Here is a 21,420-nt window from a genome sequence, read left to right on the forward strand (position 1 = left end):
CAGGTGCGCTTGCTCCATTTCATTTCATTTAAAATCTTCAGCTAATATAGAGCTTATGTCCTCGCTACTAGAACCTTCACCATTGGGTCCGTAAGACATGGCCTCCACCACCTTTTGTATTGACATTCCTGTCTTTGGTGGTCAAGGCACTGCTGCCGCCAACTCTCCTCAGGCGCGCCAGCAGGCTCTCCTCGATGCCTCTTCTCCTTCAGGCTCCGTTCTCCTTGCTGCATGCCATGCGGCCCTCCATACCGAATTGAAGACGCTTTCTTCGACAGAGCTCTCTCAAGTTAACATCGATCTGTCAGACTTCCAGACGAAAGAGTCCATCCTTGCTCTACCCACCGAACGGTATCTCCATAATGCAGTCATTTCTGGCACAACACTCTTCCTCTTACAGACGCTGCGCTACCTAGCATACATTGACGCCTCAGTTGCTTCCAACGGGTCTCTCACCCCGTTCAGCGACGTTTTGAAATCCAACTCTGTCCATGGTGTCGGCATCCTCGGATTTTCATCAGGGATATTGCCCGCCGCCGTCGTCGCTACCTCGTTTTCCAGTGTCTCTTTCCTCTCTACGGCCGTAGAAGCATATCGCCTGGCCATATGGATTGGTGTACGTGCCCAAATTTTCCGCCGCGCGACACTTTCGGGTCCGTTCCCTGAAGCCATATACTCTTCTCCTTGGAGCCTTGTGTTCCTTGGATTGAGCAAACAAGATGCAGAGGTGGCGATCTCAGATTTTGCAAAGGTCAGATCCTTTGCACTATTTTTAAAAAATTCCCCTTACTGATCATTCAAGCAGACCGTCGCTGAACCATCCCCTCTTTATGTCACAGCAACAATGGATGCTAATTCTGTCACTATATCAGGCCGTCCTGATACACTGTCCGCATTTTCGGAGTATGTTACAGCACACTCGTCCGGAGCTAGTATTGTTGTGCATAAGACGACGCTCGACACCTTGTACCATGCGCCACTTCATGTGGCGGGAGCACGGGATGAGATCCTCGCTGACGTTGTTCGGAGGGGCATTCAATTCCCGCAAATCACAGACATCCATGTTCCCTTCCGGTCCACATTCACAGGGGAGGCATTGAAGAAGGATATGACTGGGTCGCTTGTTGAGCTCGTTGTGGACATGGTCATTTCGCAACCTGTCAACTGGGACCTAGTGACATCCGGTGCTCTCAGAGACCTTCCCGAGGATGCATCTCTGCGGCTGCTTAACGTCGGGCCTGGAACAGGTCTCTGTCGTGGTCTTGAAAGGGTGTTACGCAAAGAACGCGTAAAACTTCTCGATCTTACGGCGTTGGACGCGAAGACCCCGCGTCAATTGAAAGGCAAGCAGGAAGCTATTGCTATCGTTGGAATGGCCGTCAATATGCCGGGAGCTCCCAACGTCTCTAAGCTCTGGGAAGTATTGGAGCAAGGTATCAACACGATTAGCGAGGTAGTTAAACTTTGTTTCCATTTTCATCGTCATTCGCTGACATCTGGATGATTCTTTAAGGTCCCAGAGAACCGGTTCAAAGTATCGGACTATAACGAGGCGAAGAATCCGAAGCGGCAGATGAAGGCTCACACCGGTAACTTCATCGAAGGTGCTGATGAATTCGATAACCGGTTCTTCAAGATCAGTCCCAGGGAGGCGAAGAGCATGGATCCTCAACAGCGGGTCCTGCTTCACACCACTTACGAGGCACTGGAAGATGCCGGCTATGTTCCCAATGCGACTCCTTCATTCAAGCCGGATACTTTCGGATGTTACATTGGTGTAGCCAACTATGATTACTTGCAGAATCTACGTGACGATATTGACGAGTACTATAGCACTGGTTAGCTCTTTTGCTCGGGTTTGTGCGCCATCATTTGCTTACCCTGTATGAATAGGCACTTTGAAAGCGTTCTTGAGTGGACGTCTGTCTTATTCGATGCAGCTTAGCGGTCCGTCTATCGTCGTAGATACCGCATGCTCATCATCCGGTGTCGCTGTATATCAAGGAGCGCGTGCGCTCATGAACGGGGATTGCAATGCGGCGATTGTTGGCGGCGTTAACGTGATCGCTAGTCCAGACGTGAGTCATTCTACTCATAGTTCTATACTTTAACTCATGTTCTGTGATTCTAGATGTTCCTGGGACTCGATCGAGGCCATTTCCTGAGCCCTACTGGACAATGCAAAGCATTTGATGCATCCGCCGATGGGTATTCCCGAAGTGAAGGTTGCGGGATATTCGTCTTGAAGCGTCTGTCCGACGCTATCGCCGAGAACGACAACATTTGGGGTGTCATCCGAGGCATCGAAGTCAACCAAAGTGGCCTTGCTCATTCGATCACTCATCCTCATGCTCCCACCCAGATCACACTCTTCAAACAGCTGCTGGAGAACACGGGCGTCGACGCAAACCGAATCAATGTTGTCGAAGCTCACGGAACGGGAACTCAAGCTGGAGATCCAAATGAGCTTGAGAGTATCCGTGGTGTATTTGCACAGAAGCGCGGCGCGAAGAATCTACTGCATATCACGTCCGTGAAGGCAAACATTGGACATCTGGAGGCGGCATCTGGTGCTGCAGGACTTGCGAAGATACTTCTCATGATGGCGCACCGTACCATCCCCCGTCTTATCTCCCTTCATGATCTAAATCCGCGCATTGCCCCATTAGAATCAGATAACACCATCATCGACAGGGTCCATACTGCTTGGGAGCCTTCTCCCGGCGGTCAGACGAGATTGGCGCTGTTGAATAACTTCGGTGCTGCGGGGTCGAACACTGCCACGTTGGTGGAGGAGTTTGCTCGTCCTTCGCCTGTTCAACTTGAACCTATTCCTCTCGTCTTCGGTCTGTCTGCAAAAACTGACACCGCTCTGGAGAAACTCCGAGCAAAGTATATCAGCTGGCTCCAGAGTTCGGAGAGCGCCGACTTCAGACTAGCGGATATTGCTTACACGTCCACGAGTCGTCGCCAGCTTTATGAGCATCGCACTGCTGTGGCTGCCTCTACGAGGGACGAGCTTATTGAGAAACTGCAGAAAGCTAAATCTGTTCAGTCTTCCTCTCAAGATGGAAAGGTCGTTTTCGTGTTCTCTGGACAAGGCGCTCAGTACGTTGAGATGGGGCGTGTCCTTTACGATTCATCGCCGATCTTCAAATCTCACATTGACGAATGCCATTCATTCCTTACTGCATCCGGATTTTGCGGTGTATTGCCTATCATTGCTCCTGGACCCGACGGCACGGGTTTAACGGAGACGGAAGAATTTGAGGCCTATCAAACGGCTATCTTCGCATTGGAGTATGCGCTTGCTAAACTGTGGATGTCATGGGGCGTGAAACCGACGGCTGTGGTTGGTCACAGGTATGTTAGATTCCATCTCAATGTTTGACAACGCTAATGCTTTCACAGTCTCGGGGAATATGCAGCGCTCGTCATTGCCAATGTCATATCGTTGCGGGGTGCTCTTACCATCATTGCCCACCGTGTGCGTCTTATGGTCACGAAATGTGCGGTCTCGTCAACCAGCATGATTGCCGTCAATCTAGCGCAATCATTACTTCAGGAGATCTTGAAGGCGACCGCTTTCGATAAACTGAGCATTGCGTGCTTCAACAGTCCCGTTGATTGTGTCGTGTCTGGACCATTGGAGCAGCTTCGTGCATTGAAGGAGCACTTGGATGCCGAAGTCCACTGCAAGAACGTTCTTCTTACTGTTCCATTTGGATACCATAGCATGGCGATGGCGCCCATTCTTGACGATCTCGACGCAGTTGCCCTGAACGTGACTTAGAGCTCCAACGATCCCCATCATCTCCAATGTCCATGGTGATGTTGTGCACCCTGGTGACGCGTCCGTTTTCGACGCACAGTATTTCTCCAGACATTGTGCCGAGCCGGTCCAATTCGATCGTGGAATTCACGCGTTAATGGCGCTACCCGAGTGCTCTAAAATTGACGCGTGGTTGGAAATTGGTCCCCATACTACATGCCTCCCGATGATCAAGGCGATCACAGCACCTCTTGGCGCACCTCTACTTCTTGGTTCGATCCGAAAGCAGCAGGACCCGTGGTCAACGCTCACGGCGACTCTGGCTCAGCTCTACCAAGCGAATGTGCCCGTTGCATGGAGAGAGACGTTCTCTCATGTACCTGATGTGTCGTGCATTAGTCTCCCGTCGTATCCTTTTGCGTTGTCGAGATTCTGGGTCACTTTCAAAGAGGAGGCGGCTGTTGAAAAGGTTTCTCGAGTGGAAGTTCATGCAAAGCGGACTATGTCCAATTCTGCCCTTCTGCATGAATGGGTCCAGGAGCCGTCTCCGACGAACGGGTTTACGTCCATCTTTGAGACGCTTATCAGTCAATTGGCGAGCTCAATTACGGGACATCGGGTTGCAGGGATAGCTTTGTGTCCTGCTTCCGTGTATCTGGAACAGTTGTTTGCTGGCATCGACTTGACTCGTATTCATCTGGGTTCTGAGTCTATTGACAAGCAGGCGATCCTCCGGGCTATCAAGTTCATGCACGGTTTGGTATATGACGAGTCCATCGCACGCGTTGTCGTGACGGTGATCACTTTGACCGGGGACGCAGGCACTTTCAGCGTCAGCTCGCGAGTAGAAGGTTCGAATGAGCAGACCTCGCATGCTCATGGCGAATTCCGTCTCCAGTCTGCAGCTGCCACCCTCACCAAATTCACTCGTGCCCTTCCTACCATCAACCGCCACATCGCTGCGGTCACGAAGCCCGGCTCACAGCAGGAAACGTTCTCGACGAGGACAGTGTACGAGGGATTGTTCCAGCGCGTGGTCGACTATTCCAAGGAGTATCATACCATGCAGTCCCTCACGATCGATGCTAGTCATATGGAAGGATGCGCGCAAGTTCGTCTTCCCCGCGATCACGATAAAGGACCATACGTCGTGCACCCGGTGTTCATGGATACTTTACTTCATGTGGCAGGTTTCGTGGCGAATATGCAGGGTGAACGGAATGACGCGTTTATCTGCACCGAAGTTGGCTCTGTCAAGGTCATTCCTGAATTCATCGATACGAACGCGGAATATGTCGTGTACTGCAGCAACGTGTGGGTGGAGAACGAGGGTGCGATTCTTGCAGAGGCGTGGGCGTGCCAAAAGGGAGAACCTTCTCGGGTTGTGGCCTGTATGAAAGGTATGCAATTCCGGCGGCTTAAACTCAACGCGTTTTCGCGCCTCCTTGCGAGAGCTGCAGGAAAGCCTCTTCAATCGTCCGTGCTCAAACCCTCTCCTAAGCCTGCCGCTCCTGCTGCTGCTCGTCGTCCTACTGTACACCATCACCGTTCTTCCGAGCCGGAGGGGCCTAATGTTGAGTCCACTGTCCTCACAATCGTGGCCGAGACTTGCGACGTCAGCCCTTCCTCCGTTTCCACTACCACAGATCTCGAAGCCATTGGTGTCGACTCCCTCATGTCCATCGAAATCTTTGCACGGCTCCAACAATCCTTCTCAGAGTACAATCTCTCCGCTCACTCTCTGACGTCTTGCCGAACGACTGGGGATATCATTCGTGAAGTCGCGGCTAACCGACCGGCACATGCTACGAGTATCCCGTCGTCTCCGACTATTCGTGTCGTGACCAGTGCTCCGTCATTACCAGCGACGCTCCTTTCGGACGATCAGCTTCCAGAGCCCACCCAGTTATCCGTCGACGACGAGACCGACATTAAGGGTGTTCTTGCCACGGTTTTGGACATCAGTGTCGATGACATCAAGGATGACATTGACTTTGAGCAACTCGGTTTGGATTCGCTGACCTCGATCGAGGCACTTCATTTGCTGAAGAGCGAGCTGGGGCTAGATCTTCCAAGCGACTTCTTCACGACCTGCAATACGGTTCGCTCTGTTCAAGACTACCTACAACGTCATCGTCAGGCGGCGAAGAAGTTGGTGGCGATCTCTGTGTCGAAGAACTTGGATAGCGATAATGCTAGTGCGTCTCACCTTGTCAAGAGTCTACAACTCGAATCTCTCCCATCCTCCATCCAAACCCATTCCGGCAACGGCGCTCTTCCTCTTTTCTTGATCCACGACGGTAGCGGTTTAGTCAATTACTACTCCCGCCTTCAGCCGTTAGCTCGGTCCATCTATGGGATTCACAATCCGCACTTCATTTCATCGCAGCCTTGGGAGAATGTGGTCGAAATGTCCCAGGCGTACGCCAAGGTCATCTCTCAAGTTTCCAAGGGACCACTCTTGCTCGGAGGTAAGCTTCTCTCCTCTTTTCCTTGGTCATAATCTCATTTTTTCTTCACAGGATGGTCGTTCGGTGGTGTGGCTGCCTATGAGACCGCTCTTCAACTCCAGAAACAAGGCATCATTGTGAAGGGCATCCTTCTCATCGACTCTCCCAACCCCATCAACCACGTCCCTCTTTCGAAAGACCTGATCGCTGCTGCAGTGCAGTTTGATTCTCGGAGCAGTGCCTCCGAAGTCAGCCAGCTAATCAAGAAGCAGTTCGCCATGAACGCTGCGATGCTTAAGGATTACGACCCTTGTGCGACACAGGGCGTATGTCCTCCTATTGTTCTGCTCCGATCCAGTGAAGGCTCCAATCCCGAGGGAGTTGCTGATGTTCCGAGATGGCTTGTTGATCAGAGCGACGCGAAGAATGCTACCGTCGGTTGGGATACGCTGACTCCTTCCCCCGTGGAGGTGTTCAAACCTTTAGTAATTCGATTGGCTATTGTATCGGATACGGGGATATTGTATGAGTACTTAAGATGAGCAAGTAACAAGCAACTAGAGCTATAATCTGCTGGGTATCAAATCGACTTCGAGGATGTCTAAGTTGATTTCGATTGCAAGACAACCAAGAAACCAGGTATATCTTAAATATATGCGAATAGATCAAACAGAGGGACTCCCCTCTCTATCTTTCTTCTTCCAAGTTTTGAAGAGCGCGGCTCCAAGGGACTTGCCTAGTGCTAATGCCAAAGGCACGGGCACTGCGTTTCCAATTTGGCGATACTGCTATATAGAAGAATGTCAGAAAATAGAGACTAAGCGCGCACGTAAGTGGCATACATCATCAATCATGCTTTGCGAGTTGGCCTTGTTGATTGAACAAAAAGTGTAGTTGTCGGGGAATCCTTGGGCTCGGGCAGCCTCTCGAACGCTGATAATTCTTTTTTGCTACATTTTGCGTCAGTGTATCTTGGATTGTGATTGTATCGGATACACACGTGAGGATGTAGCAATACGCTATGCTTGCTGTTAGGCGATACGAGGGTCATCGCAGTGCGGAAGTACCCGTTTCCATTAAGCCGTCCATAAAACACTGGCAGAATGTGTTAATAACAGGTCATTGTCAAGATGATTGGTCCCACCGTATTTGGAATTTATCATATGCTTCGAACACAGACGATGATTCATATCTGGATACAAGTAAAAGGACTTGATATGTGGGAGGACAAGGAGATACTCACCTTTCTGATTTGCATTTGGTTTCAACGGAACAGAGGTGGAGCTGTAAAAAGAAATTAGCTGAGTCCAAGAAAAACGGGGGAAAACCTACGCTTCCACAACCCGCTGTGAAAAGGTTTTGGTGTGATGATCATTGACTGTGGGCATGTTTGCCTGGCGCATCCATCGTTGATATGCGTTCCTTGGCGAGAATATATATTCAGCATTATCAATGCCTGGTTTTCTGTGAGTAACACTTGTGACAGCCAAAATCTGTTTGATCCCAATATCGATCCTGCACTGAGTCTCTTTCTTTGTGTCATCGCTCGAATGGATAATCTTGTGCGGGTTGATCCTGTAAAGATTGTGTAAGCTTGAACATAATACTGAAAAGCTCATACTAACCAATCCCAGGGAGGCTATATGTTTGAATCAGAAAATACAAGCATTAGGCATATGAAAAAGCACTGACAAGATCCCCAATAGCTTCGTCAACGGTCATCGGTTTTAGAGGCGCACACTGATGGTCGTCTTCTGGGTTTCGAGACCTTGTTGCACGAGACAGCGATTCCCCTTCAAAACTGGGTAACTTCCACCTAAATGCTAGCCTTTGGAAAGCGTGGGTTGGAATGGGAAATTCAGGTAAGGGCAACCCTCGTTGGGCTCCCCAGATGAGAATCCGGTTGCGCTGTTGAGGAGCACCGTATGCGCCGGCCTGAAGAATCTTTACGCGCACCTGATACCTTCAACGTGCTTAAATATAATCTACGAACTGAAGAAAAGTCGAAATTTACCCTAACGATGTCAGAATCCTGAGGATGAGCTTAAGAACCCCCATTTCCATCCCACCAACTAAGGAGCGACCATGTGAGGCGGATTGTGCTCCCAGTCGAGCCGTCAACATGCCCGCAACATTTTCTAAAAGAAAATATCGAGGTTTGTACCATTCTGTATAAGCCAGCATAACCATTGGTAACGTCGATCTGATATCGTCCGGTTTCTGACCGAATTCACTTAGATGCGACTGCGTAGAGATATGAATGCGACTTACTGGGTTATGATTCGCCTTACTGAAAGACTGGCAGGGCGGACCTGTAGAATATTGAATCAGTACAGTTTCATGCCTCCAAGTGTTAAAGTCCAAGTCAGCACCTCCATAGATGAACTCAACTTCGTCTTTCTTTGGCATGTTCTCCAAGTATGTGCCGTCGTAAGATTTAAGTTTACGAGGGTACTTTCCGTGTTCGGTTTGCACAGCATGATCCAAAAGGATGTTCGCATCTTGATCGTAGACAATAGTATCAGGATGATTACACCTAGGTAGGGATGGCAATGAGGCAACAAAAAGAACGTGACAGCAGCTAGCATACTTGTATGTCTGGGCAGCCGATGGTGAAAGCTCAACAGCCCATTTCGTTTCAACGAAACCTGAAAACATCATGCCCGTGCCCAGTCCACCAGCACCTACGAAAGCGCCATGAAAACTCGAATTATGAAATTACACTAGGCTCACCACTGAAGAGTTCCAAACCACGAAGGGGAGAGTTTCGATCCCGTAGTCGTCGTGTATCGCGGAGTTCCTGCTCGTGGTCGTCAAAACAGCCATGTTTGCATTTTTTCCACGACTTTATAGAAAGGGGTATGAGTCCCCCTTCGGAATCTTCAACTTGATTCAAGTAAAAGTGGTCATCGTGCTTGATCCATGATCTGATAGCTGCCTCATTGACCAAGTGCTTGACAAAACAAAGGCCTTGTAACTGCCTGACGGCTACGGACTGCGTCCTCTGGCTCATGAATAATTGACGCTAAACAGAAAGTTACCGTCAACAAACATTCGCGTAAAGAGAGGTATGGCTTAGTCGCACCTCCTCTTGATTGGGGTCTGTCGTAGACTCATGGTCATTGTAGCGACCGAGATACACGACCTTCACTTCTTCCTTGTCGATATTGATAGAGCGTACTTGTCCAATACTCAAAAGCAGGACATCAGGGTCTTCATTGCGGACATATACGCAGTCGTGAATGTGGTAGTCTATCCCGTAATGGGTGACACCACCTTTGGTAGGGCTAGCCATTCCATGAGCATCTTCTCGGGCTTTGAGCGCGCATGGATAGCATTTGAGGTGCGGAGGCTGATATGACGTTGCATCCAGCACCTCCTCAATAGATGGAAGATCTGTAAATTCATGTTGCTTATTGTCCCAGACAAGACTGGGATCATAAAACATCGTCAAAAGAGGTGCATTCATCACGGAAAGAAGTTCATACCTGCAAAAATAATCCGTGGACTCGGGATCGCCGTCATCGAGGTACTCATTGTCACGTTCCCCTAGCATCTTGACATCCACTCTTCGGATGATGGATGCGATAGGACTGTCATCGCATGTCTTCATCTGAAAAAGGGCCTTCGAATGAGCAACTTCTTTCATTAGTGTTCTGCTGCCGTGTTCAGACCAATGCCCGTGAAACTTCTTAGTCTTGTCCTCTTCATCGTAGAAGAAATAACAAATACGACAGAACCTAGTACGCAGCGTACATGTCAATCCTCGAAGTCTTGGATGAGGGGTACTAACCAGTATCGATTTCCGAAGGTATTCTTCGATAGCGGAGGAAGAGATTTACCATCCTCGGCTCTCTTCTCACCATCGTCAGTACTAGGCTTTGCATTGGAGGATGAGATGTTCGGCGGCAGGACCATGATAACGTCTCCTGCCTATGAAGAACAGATGAGACAGGAAGAGAGAAGAAGAAATGACGAACCTGATACTCCACGCCATCGAGATGTACAGTAGCATAATGATGCTTGGCGATTCGCTCTCCCCAGATGATCTTTTCAGGATTGTCATAGTGGAGTTTAACATTCTCTTCAACTTCCTTAAGCGGCGCTTCATCTTGCTCCAGCGTCCCCGCAACTTCCATCCTGTTTCGGCGGTAAAGCTTTTCAGCTATAGAGCCCACAATGGGCGTAACGACCGTTGTTGCCCTGCGCATGAGAACAGCTTTCTCCTTGTTTGAAGGCAATTTGCGGGGTTCGGGCGATTTCTTTTTCGCTTTGGACCTCGGAAACGACGTTGTCGAAGAGGGTGTCATCGCTCTGTCGCTAAGAGATTCGGACGTTTCATCAGAAGAAGGCGTGTCGATAGATGCGTAGGATGAATCTCCGTCGTCAAAAAGTTCGATACTCGTGCCAGCGGCTTCAAAGAAGTGCTTGATGAGGGGCACTGTTTTGAGGCGTTCATCGGCATTTGCACATATAACGGGTAGCGTGCCGATTAAATATGGAATCTGAAAGGTTAATGAGAAGTTGAGATTACAAAAAGGTTGTAGTCCACAAACCGTGTCGTCAGATACTACATCACCAATATTTATATCACGCCCAATGACAGCCTGAGATGAGACACACTCTGTGCTCTCATGTATATCGCCCAAAGAAGTGACAAAGTCTTCGTACGTAGCCCTTCTATCTTGCAATGCATGAGAAGCCACTTGATGGGCGACGCGATGTTTCACAAAAAAGTCGCGGAAAAAAGGTGCATAAATGTCGGAAGGTACATGCAGGATATACCATGCCATGTCTGTACAGATATATATGTTCCTAGAATGCTCAGGTCAGATAACAAAGACACGTGAAGATTAGTATATTAACCCGTCTAGCTGTTGCGTTTTCTCGGAAAAGTGATGAACATTGAAGTCCAAGATACACCCCAATCGCAAGCGCATAACCGACTCTCCCTCATCTAGGTCCGAAAGATGATCAATGTCATCTTCAGGACCTTCGACCTCCTTAGCTCTGACAATCCCGCTTGCACGGAACGTTCGTGTTGCTTTGTTCTTGCCTTTTTTCCCACTCTTAAGAGGAAGAGTAAGCGTGTTAAGTGCTTCGATGCCGACGATATTTTGCTGATCGTCGTATATAACAAAATCATCCAGAATTCGAACAGGTACATCGTTGTCGCTTTGGTCACAGTCGGGTTCTATTTCGCCGGGAATGGCGATCCCATCTGTTTCGTCAAATTCTTCGTCTTGAAATTGATATGTCGTAGCGCTTGCATCAAGGACGTTCATCTGATATAGGTCCCGTTGCAGGTTGTCGTCTATTTATATGAGGTAAGAATAGGCCGATGCGAGAAATGCGACAGCGCACTCAAAGTTGTTCCCGACATGGTGGCCGCTGTCGATGGGCCTGCTCCATTGTTGTTAAAGAAGTCCGAAACCGTAGGAGACAGGCGGAGCCCTTGCCCTCGTGTGTGAAACTGTATGACCACTTCATGATGAACCACTAGCATATTATATTCACAGACTCACGTCAAAATCAGAAACAGTCGGAGATTGTCGTAGCCCAAAAACTGTAGACATCTAGAAACGCGTTGAGTTATCTATGGCGCCGCAACAAGGAATACACACTCTAGCTAACTCTTCGTCATCGAAAGCGGGTGACTCTACGCGTCTTTTTTTCTTTGGAGAAGCATTTGGTGATTGAAAAATGGTTCTCATTGGTGAGCTAGGAGGGCTAGACCTGATTTCGGGAGATCTCTTCCCCAACCTTGTGGCTTGAAGTCGACCTCGACGTGGGCTAGCCGATGTTGGGGTTGCTGGCTGGGACCGTGAGGGGAGCTCTACGTAAGGAATGAGGCGGGGCCTGCCCATTGTCAACTACTGCAGCAGAGCAAGCCTCGCACAAGGTTCGTCGTAAAAGAACAAGGGCAAAATTCAAACCGCGACACCCGATGAATGCATGTTTTACACGAACCACCACGAACCACCAACACCATTCCGTCCTTGCTCTTTACGACTCGACGGCTCCTCATGACCTTCGCCTTGGATGTACACGAAGATAGAAGGAAATTGTCCCCTTTGCATAAAGTTGCGATTGATCTCTGCGTCGTCGATGCAATGACAAGCATCGTTGGCATTTCTCACGGTGCCATGAAGTACACAACGCCACCATCATGTCAGAGATGATGCATCTGATGTCCAGTGCTAAGAGGCGGGCAGACCAGATGGAAGCAGAGGCGAGCGACATTGCGTCGGAAATCGGGTACATAGGAGGTACGTGTCATTCATTCTCTCCTCCTTACCACTGCTGATAGTTACGCAGTATTCGTATAATGAATCATTTTTAAAAAATCACCTATTGATGGGAACAACGCCCCCGGTTCATGCTAGAGCCCAGGAGTTTCCGGGACTGGTTACGCAGGACAAGGACGTAACTCAAATTGTAGACCTCTCCTTCGCTATGGCAGATGGAAGTGCTGATTGGAAGAGCTGTGCATGAGTGATGCTATAAATCACCCTCGTCTTAAAGCGTCGACCGTTCTCCTGGGATCTAGGATATTTCTCCTTCACCACTTTCCGAATCCTAGAAAGCCTTCACCAAATTCTCTTGTGCCCTTCCTACCAGGACTCGATCGAGGCCATTTCCTGAGCCCAACTGGACAATGCAAAGCATTCGATGCATTCGCTTCCCGAAGTGAAGGTTGCGGGATATTCGTCTTGAAGCGTCTGTCCGACACTATTGCCGAAAACGACAACATTTGGCGTCTCATCCGAGGCATCGAAGTCAACCAGAGTGGTCTGGCTCACTCAATCACTCGTCCTCATGCTCCCACCCAGATCACGCTCTTCAAACAGCTATTGGAGAACACGGGCGTCGACGCCAACAGAATCAATGTCGTCGAAACGTTTACGTCCATCTTTGAGACGCTTATCAGTCAATTGGCGAGCTCAATTATGGGACATCGGGTTGCAGGGATAGCTTTATGTCCTGCTTCCGTGTATCTGGAACAGTTGTTTGCTGGCATCGACTTGACTCGTATTCATCTGGGTTCTGAGTCTAATGACAAACAGGCGATCCTCCGGGCTATCAAGTTCATGCACGGTTTGGTATATGACGAGTCCATTACGCGCATTGTCGTGACGGTGATCACTTTGACCGGGGACGCGGGCACTTTCAGCGTCAGCTCGCGAGCAGAAGGTTCGAATGAGCAGATCTCGCATGCCCATGACGAATTCCGTCTCCAGTCTGCAGCTGCCACCCTCACCAAATTCACTCGTGCCCTTCCTACCATCAACCGCTACATCGCTGCGGTCACGAAGTCCAGCTCACAGCAGAAAACGTTCTCGACGAGGACGGTCTACGACGGATTGTTCCAGCGTGTGGTCGACTATTCCAGGGAATATCATACTATGCAGTCCCTCATGATTGATGCCAGCCATATGGAAGGATGCGCACGAGTTCGCCTTCCCCGCGATCATGACAAAGGACCATGCGTCGTGCACCCGGTGTTCATGGATAACTTCATGTAGCAGGTTTCGTAGCGAATATGCAGGGCGAACGGAATGAGCGTTTTCTTACACCGACGTTGGTTCTGTCAAGGTCATTCCTGAATTCGTCGAGACAGATGGCATGTCGAGACATTGATGTCGACATCGCGGCTAATTTCTCCGTTGCTGGCTCGAAGATTCACCTGCATCAGCAAGTGTCCATTAGCGGAACGTCTGATTCGGATGATTTTCGCCTATACTCATCACGCGTCTATCCATTGTTCTCTGTAGTATTCACTTTATACCAATCTCTCTCTAAGGCGGCGCTACTTCGCTGATGAAATTCCTATGGGAAACAGAGCAATGAATGTGATGGGGAGTAACATACTGGGTACCTGAAGTATGTTCCCGCAATCGCGAAATTTATCCAGCCAGCGCTTTGGTATATAAATCCCACTACGGGAAGTGAGTGTTGACTTGGAAGATGCATCTGCTGGCTTTCCTGTCTCTAGGTGCAGTTCTGCATTCCGCGTTCGCTGCTGTTCCTGAATGGGGTCAATGTGGCGGTATCGGATGGACAGGAGAGACCAGTTCGTGCTTTCACAATCATTCAGAATATCGGACATAAGTTGATTCCATAATGATAGCTTGCATTAGTGGTACAGTTTGTACAGTTCTCAATGATTGGTATTACCAATGTCTGCCCGGAACGGCCACTTCAACAACCATTTCTTCTACTTCTCACACAACTGCCACTGCTACTTCGACTACGGTTTCCGCGCCATCTTCTACCGGTTTTGTGACAACCTCCGGCACACAGTTCCGTCTCAACGGTGCCAAATTCACTGTTATTGGGTAAGGTTTACATCGCCAGTGTGATCAGTGATGTTTTAATGTAAATCTTGACAGCGCCAACTCGTACTGGGTCGGGCTGATGGGCTATAGTACTTCTGATATGAATGTAGCCTTCGCAGACATCGCGGCTACAGGTGCCACCGTCGTCCGTACATTGTAAGCTTGCGTAGAGGATATTACGATGTTCTTAACGAGCATTGCACTTCTAGGGGCTTCAATGAGGTAACAACTCCTAACGGGATTTATTACCAGAGTTGGTCCGGAAGTACACCAACCGTCAACACTGGTCCTACAGGTCTTCAAAACTTTGGTGCGTCCAGGCATGGCCGAAATAAAGAACATCTAACCCATGGTCTACTTAGATGCTGTCGTCGCTGCTGCTGCTGCGCACGGTATAAAGCTTATTGTTACTTTGTCTGCTCTTATTTTTTTCTTACAATAAGAATTTTGCGTGATTTCGTTTATTAGAACGAACAACTGGTAAAGGTGCTGCCATAAAGTCCTTCCATACTAACGGCGCATCCTAGGTCCGACTATGGAGGAATGGACGTATACGTTAACCAAATCCTCGGACCTGGCTCTGCGCACGATTTATTCTATACCGACTGTGGTGTCATAGTAAGTGATCTCAGAATTGCTAATTTTTATTGTCACTGTTTGAACATGTATCTGAAGTCTGCTTACATGTACTATGTCAAGACATTCGTCTCGCGCTACGTGAACGAACCTACTATTTTAGCCTGGGAACTTGCAAATGAACCTAGGTGCAGGGGAAGTACTGGGTACGCTTACTATGAAAGTTGAATATCCTGGAATTCTGGCCGCTGAACATCTATGTTTGTGAATAGGGCGACTTCTGGATCGTGTACTACAACGACCATCACAAAATGGGCTGCGATGATTTCAACGTACATCAAGTCGATCGATCCTAACCATCTAGTCGCGATAGGAGACGAGGGATTCTATAACGAACCTAATGCACCGACTTATCCATATCAGTACGCGCTTTTTATCGAATTACGTTCCTACGTAAACTAAACTAATACTTTTGGTTTCAGAGGTAGCGAAGGCATCGACTTTGATGCAAATTTGGCCATTAGTAGCATTGATTTCGGTACATTCCACGTGCGTGCCTTTATCGAGAGAATACCTGAGCTCTCTTGCTCAAATTTTGCGTTTCTAGTCCTATCCTGTACGTCCATTTCCTCTAACAGTGACCACGACTCGGTGTCATAAGATAACAGATGAGCTGGGGTCAAACCAGCGACCCTCAGGGATGGGGCACACAATGGATCGCTGATCATGCAACCTCAATGACCGCTGCAGGAAAGCCTGTGATCATGGAGGAGTTTGGAGTTACCACCAATCAAGCTACTGTTTATGACGCCTGGTATCAGGAAATTGTCTCTTCGGGTCTCACTGGTGCTCTTATCTGGTAAGAAGCGGTCTCTTTCACGTTGTGAAAAAATTTAAGCCTTTGCAGGCAAGCTGGTTCTTACTTATCATCGTACGTTCTGCGTCGAAAATTTCGATGGAATTACTCGGACTAAACTCGATTGACATAGTGGGGCTACTCCGGACGACGGATACGCCATTTATCCTGACGATCCCGTATATGCCCTGGAAACCTCTTATGCGGCTGCATTGAAAGCGCGAGCGTAAAGTAAGGTAAAATGGTTCTGCTTTGAATATAGTTGAATGTAGCCCAGTGAATGGTATAACACTGTTTTCATGACTGAACCTGACACAACGACTTCTGGAAATATAATTTGAAGCACTTCAGTGCTGCTTCATGGAATCAATTGCAACGGCCGTCAATAAAATAGGCCGCGGAGATACTTGACAAAGTGCGTCGGTGGAGTAACGGGGCATAATGTATGAAGCCATTACGCCTGAGAGAGCCAGTTCAAGATATTCTAAAATCAAATAATGTTACAGACGAGAACTTACAAAACAAATAAGATAGATATGAGAAATGAGACTTATCATCACTCCATCATCTTATCATCGTCTTGCGGCACCTCAGGACGGTGAAGGCCGACAGTATCATCCAACCCCTTTGCATCTTTCCTGAGCTCCTCCTCCTCGAGTGCGACGGTATCCTGCAGCTCCTCTTCCTCGTCTTCTTCCTGTTCTTCATCAACAATTTCTTCTTCCTCAGCTATTTCTTCTTCCTCCTCTTCCACCACCTCTTGGTCCACATCCATAGCTATGGGACCCGTTGATATTGATTCAGAAGGAGGAGTTTCTAACGGTGTCGACGTGAATGGCGTAGTGGCTTTCTCCTTGCCTTTGATTTTGATAGTAGGTACGGTTGGCGCCGGAGCAGAGACAGACCCTACTAGCTTGATACCTGGTGTAGTGCGGGGAACCGGAGCGACAGAGGATGTAGCTCGTTTAGTCTTATCGGTTTTGCTGAGCTCGCGGTATACTAAAACCTCGACATTGTCAGAGATTACGACAGAAATGGGAGAAGACGGAAGCATACCTTGCAGTTCCTCCTGAAGATTCTGCACTAGATCACCCAGCTCCATGACTTCGAGGGCACGAAGGACGTCCGTTGCGCTAATACTCTTGTGTTGCTTCGATAGAGCAACGTCATGAGCACTAAAGAGGATGAGATACGAGAAAACGCGTGAGAATTAGTGTACTTACGTAGCAGCTACAAATGCGAGCCCCAGTCAGGACGCGTCGTTGGACCGTGTCAGGTAACGTACCGAGATAGTTAATGAATACTGTTGATCCTTTCACAAGCGATAGAATCGTTTCCTTCTGGAGCTTAGCATTTTCAGGAATCTGTCACGAGGAAATTCACTAAGCAAAGAGACAAGTGAAAGTGGGTAGCCAGACTAACCGCCGACCGCGCAATTTTGGTTATCAAGCTCTTCGGGAGTTCAAAGTTCTCGATACCGTCGGAAACGGCATCCTGCTGGGCCTGAGCGGTGATGGAGCTCGTGTTTGTTTCTTTGCGTGGCATGATGGAGGATCGGGAGAGGAAGTAAAAACGGGAGAGTTTTGTCCTGATGCCAAGTACCTATCTCGTGCGATGTAATATTCTGGTTAACATTTAATCAGGGCACTATAGCCAAGTGGTTACGGCGACAGATTCGAATCATTTGTCTAATCTGTTTCACTATGTGAGCGCAGGTTCAAATCCTGCTGGTGTCGCTTTTGCAGACTTGGCTATCTTTGTATTTTTTTCCTCTTTGTTTAGTGGCGAGCAGCGAGCGCTTGGCACTACATACAGCTATGTTCGAATACAGTTGCGTGGAGGATGTAATGTCGAACACAGAGCCGTGGCCCGTCGTTTTTTATTTGAAGATGCGACCCCAAACGCCATGTGATTCTCAAATTGGGTATCTATTCGGTTATTCAATTGACCTCCGATCCGGCCACGCATCAGGGCATTTAAATATCAGACATGATGCTTCTGAACTATAAAGGTCGGCGCCGAAAAGTTTTCGTAGGCACGTAGAATGACTTCCTACAACTCCCCCTTTCCTGATGTTCCTATCGTCAATCGCTCCCTTTTCACCCATCTTCTGCACAAGAGCAAGGATAGTAAACTCATCGGTGGTCACCCCGCTGATTTACCTGTCTTCATCGACTCTGCTACTGGGACTGTTTTAACTCGAAGGAAACTGCGCTCCCTGTGTCTTTCTCTTGGATACGGTCTTCGACATCACGGTACGAAACGAGGGGATACGGTTCTTGTGTTCTCGCCCAATGCACTCTCTTATCCTGTCGTCCTTCTCGGTGGTGCGTCCTCCACGCGTAGATAGCGCTTATATCGACTGAAGCCTGCTGCAGCAATCTCCGCCGGTCTGAGGTGCACGCTGGCTAATAACGCTTACACTAGCCATGAGCTTGCACATCAGTACACGGATAGCCGGGCACGGCTGATATTTGCGCCCGAAGACAGCCTGCCTGTTGTACGCGCGATGTTCGAGGAAATTGGTGTGGGAGCTGATGAAGCCACTGCGAGGATTATCGTTCTTGGAAGGGGACTAAAGTGGGCGGGTGGTCCAGATGCTCCCCGTACATCTTTAATGCACATGGAAGATTTGCTCGGAATCGGCTCGCTGGAAGGGGAGGAGAAATTTGATGGGAAGCGTGCGCATGAGACTGCCCTGTTGTGTTATAGTTCAGTAAGCATCGACCTTCCATTACGGCATTCAGTTTAATCTCAACGATGAAACAGGGAACAACCGGTAAACCGAAGGTGCGTCTTGTCCCTTGATGTGCATTTCATCACATACTAAAGATCCGGTAGGGTGTTGAGGTAAGCCCAGGCCTTTTCATATCTCTGCAATCGTAGCTATCATCAAGTTCAGACTTGATCGCTCTTTCGCTACCTCGCATTCTTCTTTCCAACGACTTATTGATTCAATAAATATGTTGTGGACTAACTCCTTTCTCAGACTACACACCAAAATCTTACTTCGGAGATCGACATGCTGGCCGCAGTGTGGGCTCATGGTTCTGGGAACATGCATCTCGGTTTCCTACCTATGTATCATATCTACGGCGCTGTCATCATCCTCTTTCTCACACAAAAACTCGGTCATACTAGCGTCATCCAAGAGCGCTTTGACCCACTGCGATTTTGCCAAGACATTCAGAAATACAAGATTCAAATTGTCATGCTTGTTCCACCCATAGCAGTATTCCTCTCTCGGCATCCATGTAAGGTCGTCCTGTTAACCCCAAAATTGCAGGGTCTCACTCATCTCTATAGTGGTGGAGAAATTCGACTTTTCGTCGTTGAAGTTGTTGACATCTGGAGCTGCTCCGTTGGGCCCTGAATTGACGAACCAGGTGGGTGGCGAAAGAGACCCATCTCGGCCTTCTTCGTTGAAATCATATGCAGGTCACCGCTCGACTTCCGTCGCTCAACGTGAATGGGTCGGTTATACAAGGTTTCGGCATGACTGAACTTTCACCCGTAACACATCTACTACCCGTAGCCGATGCAGTACGAAAGGCAGGGAGCATAGGCTTGCTCCTACCTAATCTGCAATCCAGAATTGTTGACGAAGATGGTCGTGATGCTCAGACAGGAGAGATGTGGATCAAAGGGCCTACGGTGATGAAGGGATACATCAACAATCCGACCGCGACTACGAACACCATTACGAAGGACGGGTGGTTAAAGACAGGTGACATTGCTATCAGGGATGATGAGGGATATTTCTTCATCGTCGATAGAGTGAAAGAATTGATCAAGTATAAGGTGAGGTTTGGCTTCATTAGGAAGTCTCGAGGTCGGACTGACTTCCACAATACAACCAGGGATTCCAAGGCAAGTTTTGCACCGAAAATCGTGTCCATTAGCTAAATCTATAGTATTACTCTCAGTTCCTCCGGCAGAGCTAGAGAGTGTACTTCTCAGTCATCCGGGAGTGGCTGATGTAGCTGTAATTGGTATTGAAGACGCCGCACAGGCTACCGAGCTACCGAGGTAATTCCTTAACCCTTACCCCGCGTATTCTATTTAATACCCACGCCAGGGCATATGTCGTACCCACGCACCCCGAAGAACTGAGGACCGACGCGCAAAAGGTGGAATTGGGGGCGAAGATAGCCAAATGGATGGAGTCCAAAGTGGCTAAGCATAAGTATTTGCGTGGAGGTACGTTTCCAAAGCCTCCACTCGTATTTGTCATGAGTGACGTTTATCATAGGCGTTTTGACAATCGATGTTATACCTAAAAGGTGAGTGTACGATGATTGTACGATGCACCCGTTGATATGGATACCTGCTTAGTGCTGCGGGGAAGATTCTTCGACGGCAGCTGCGTGATCTGGCGAAGAAGGAGGTACGGAGTCGGCTGTGATACCTATATTCTTGGCTCCTCTGGGTACTGTATAACATGTTAATTAGTCTCCGTTTTGGATGAGTCACTTTGAGTGTTATGCGCGCGCGAAAGTCACCAGCAAATGCAATGGGTCTTGCTATAATGGCAGAAATACGAGGAATATCGATGTAGCGTGCGAGTTACTACTATTTGATATATAAGTGAATTCTCAACTCTCGATTTTCCATAAATCAGTTCCGGTTCCTCGTCTCTTCATTTACAGGGTAACTGAGTCTCTCTTCGCTGTGGCTCCATATATGGCAATTTTGCGGGTGGCTGTGCTTCAGCCAGTCAACAGGAATACAAAACCGTTAGACCTACCTCAGACCAACTGTACTATTCATTGTCCCCTTCGGGGTGACATACGAAAAAATTGGAACGATACAGAGAAGATTAGCATGGCCCCTGCACAAGGATGACACGCTTTCCCGGAGTGGTAGATCTACGGATCTCAATATTTATTTTATTCATTTCATGCTTTTTTCCTATACTAGTGTTAATAGTTATGCACAAACGCTCCTGTGTGTTCTAACTTCTAGCTTCTCCCTTACATTACCGGTTACACACTAGGGTTGGGCACGAAACCCTAGGTTTTGATACACCTGGGTTTATTCCCGGTAAGTTACCAGTAACTTACCCCCCTCGCCGGAGGGGTTTTTGTCGAGGTAACTTACCTGTCATGTGACAGGTAGTTGAGCAGAAATCAGTACTATTACATGCATATTTCAATTTATATCATATATTTACAGATGAGTGGTCTTTACAATTGAATTACTGCATTATATCAAGAAAATGTGTAAAAACACGAAGACAAAGGTTTTGGAAAAATTCGGCAATTGCAGCGCGTTAGTCATGTGATAATGCACGTGATAAAGTTTGTTTTTTTATTTTTTATTTATTTTAATCTATATTTCGAAACCGCAACCCGTAATCTATGTGCAGAGACGCGGCGGCGCTTGCTCATAGCCAGCCCCAGTAGCTACTGTAGGTACACAAGGGGA

At 48.3% G+C, this 21,420-nt stretch overlaps 6 protein-coding genes and 1 non-coding gene across 7 annotated transcripts; 5 read left to right on the forward strand and 2 right to left on the reverse strand.

Moving 5' to 3' along the window:
- Positions 1-27: 27 nt before the first annotated feature.
- Positions 28-6,886, forward strand: EV420DRAFT_1520202 (putative polyketide synthase; the record flags this gene model as incomplete). Its single annotated transcript, XM_060472148.1, has 13 exons — positions 28-751; positions 806-1,453; positions 1,514-1,838; positions 1,894-2,078; positions 2,132-3,363; positions 3,412-3,784; positions 3,873-5,873; positions 5,913-5,941; positions 5,972-6,083; positions 6,108-6,243; positions 6,295-6,707; positions 6,784-6,827; positions 6,862-6,886. Exons 1-13 carry the CDS (start codon positions 98-100, stop codon positions 6,884-6,886), a joined length of 6,177 nt encoding a protein of 2,058 aa, XP_060335122.1. The 5' UTR covers positions 28-97.
- On the reverse strand, positions 6,826-11,979 carry EV420DRAFT_1109577 (S-adenosyl-L-methionine-dependent methyltransferase). Its single transcript, XM_060465873.1, has 21 exons — positions 11,847-11,979; positions 11,587-11,798; positions 11,089-11,536; positions 10,779-11,037; positions 10,203-10,727; positions 10,016-10,155; positions 9,711-9,962; positions 9,308-9,653; positions 8,956-9,247; positions 8,813-8,906; positions 8,595-8,758; positions 8,494-8,534; positions 8,237-8,442; positions 7,915-8,185; positions 7,848-7,861; positions 7,555-7,797; positions 7,466-7,506; positions 7,367-7,414; positions 7,223-7,317; positions 7,065-7,172; positions 6,826-7,010 (listed from the first exon to the last, which is right to left on the reverse strand). Exons 2-21 carry the CDS (start codon positions 11,726-11,728, stop codon positions 6,888-6,890), a joined length of 3,852 nt encoding a protein of 1,283 aa, XP_060335123.1. The 5' UTR covers positions 11,729-11,798; positions 11,847-11,979; the 3' UTR covers positions 6,826-6,887.
- A 412-nt stretch (positions 11,980-12,391) lies between these two features.
- On the forward strand, positions 12,392-13,748 carry EV420DRAFT_1638729 (thiolase-like protein; the record flags this gene model as incomplete). The annotated part of the gene is made up of 3 exons (XM_060476870.1): positions 12,392-12,491; positions 12,533-12,691; positions 12,748-13,748. 3 exons carry the CDS (start codon positions 12,392-12,394, stop codon positions 13,746-13,748), a joined length of 1,260 nt encoding a protein of 419 aa, XP_060335124.1.
- Positions 13,749-14,190: 442 nt separating this feature from the next.
- Positions 14,191-16,223, forward strand: EV420DRAFT_1638730 (mannanase; the record flags this gene model as incomplete). The annotated part of the gene is made up of 14 exons (XM_060476871.1): positions 14,191-14,296; positions 14,354-14,561; positions 14,616-14,717; positions 14,771-14,871; positions 14,924-14,975; positions 15,030-15,041; positions 15,089-15,179; positions 15,237-15,343; positions 15,410-15,559; positions 15,620-15,686; positions 15,745-15,753; positions 15,806-15,996; positions 16,045-16,068; positions 16,127-16,223. The coding sequence occupies 14 exons, from the start codon at positions 14,191-14,193 to the stop codon at positions 16,221-16,223; spliced, it is 1,317 nt and encodes a 438-aa protein (XP_060335125.1).
- An 85-nt stretch (positions 16,224-16,308) lies between these two features.
- Positions 16,309-17,546, reverse strand: EV420DRAFT_1520223 (histone-fold-containing protein). The gene is made up of 5 exons (XM_060472149.1): positions 17,416-17,546; positions 17,279-17,357; positions 17,217-17,223; positions 17,050-17,168; positions 16,309-16,992 (listed from the first exon to the last, which is right to left on the reverse strand). The coding sequence occupies exons 1-5, from the start codon at positions 17,536-17,538 to the stop codon at positions 16,550-16,552; spliced, it is 771 nt and encodes a 256-aa protein (XP_060335126.1). The 5' UTR covers positions 17,539-17,546; the 3' UTR covers positions 16,309-16,549.
- Positions 17,547-17,636: 90 nt separating this feature from the next.
- EV420DRAFT_t80 lies at positions 17,637-17,729 on the forward strand. Its single transcript has one exon. It is a non-coding gene; the product is annotated as a tRNA-Ser (tRNA).
- Positions 17,730-17,914: 185 nt separating this feature from the next.
- Positions 17,915-20,610, forward strand: EV420DRAFT_1520232 (AMP binding protein). The gene is made up of 12 exons (XM_060472150.1): positions 17,915-18,320; positions 18,372-18,709; positions 18,763-18,783; positions 18,835-18,843; positions 18,983-19,247; positions 19,300-19,379; positions 19,432-19,794; positions 19,854-19,863; positions 19,920-20,022; positions 20,072-20,193; positions 20,246-20,276; positions 20,329-20,610. The coding sequence occupies exons 1-12, from the start codon at positions 18,038-18,040 to the stop codon at positions 20,396-20,398; spliced, it is 1,695 nt and encodes a 564-aa protein (XP_060335127.1). The 5' UTR covers positions 17,915-18,037; the 3' UTR covers positions 20,399-20,610.
- Positions 20,611-21,420: the final 810 nt, after the last annotated feature.

The sequence above is a fragment of the Desarmillaria tabescens genome (genome assembly GCF_030435595.1).
Source record: "Desarmillaria tabescens strain CCBAS 213 chromosome Unknown EV420scaffold_7, whole genome shotgun sequence".
Classification (NCBI taxonomy): domain Eukaryota; kingdom Fungi; phylum Basidiomycota; class Agaricomycetes; order Agaricales; family Physalacriaceae; genus Desarmillaria; species Desarmillaria tabescens.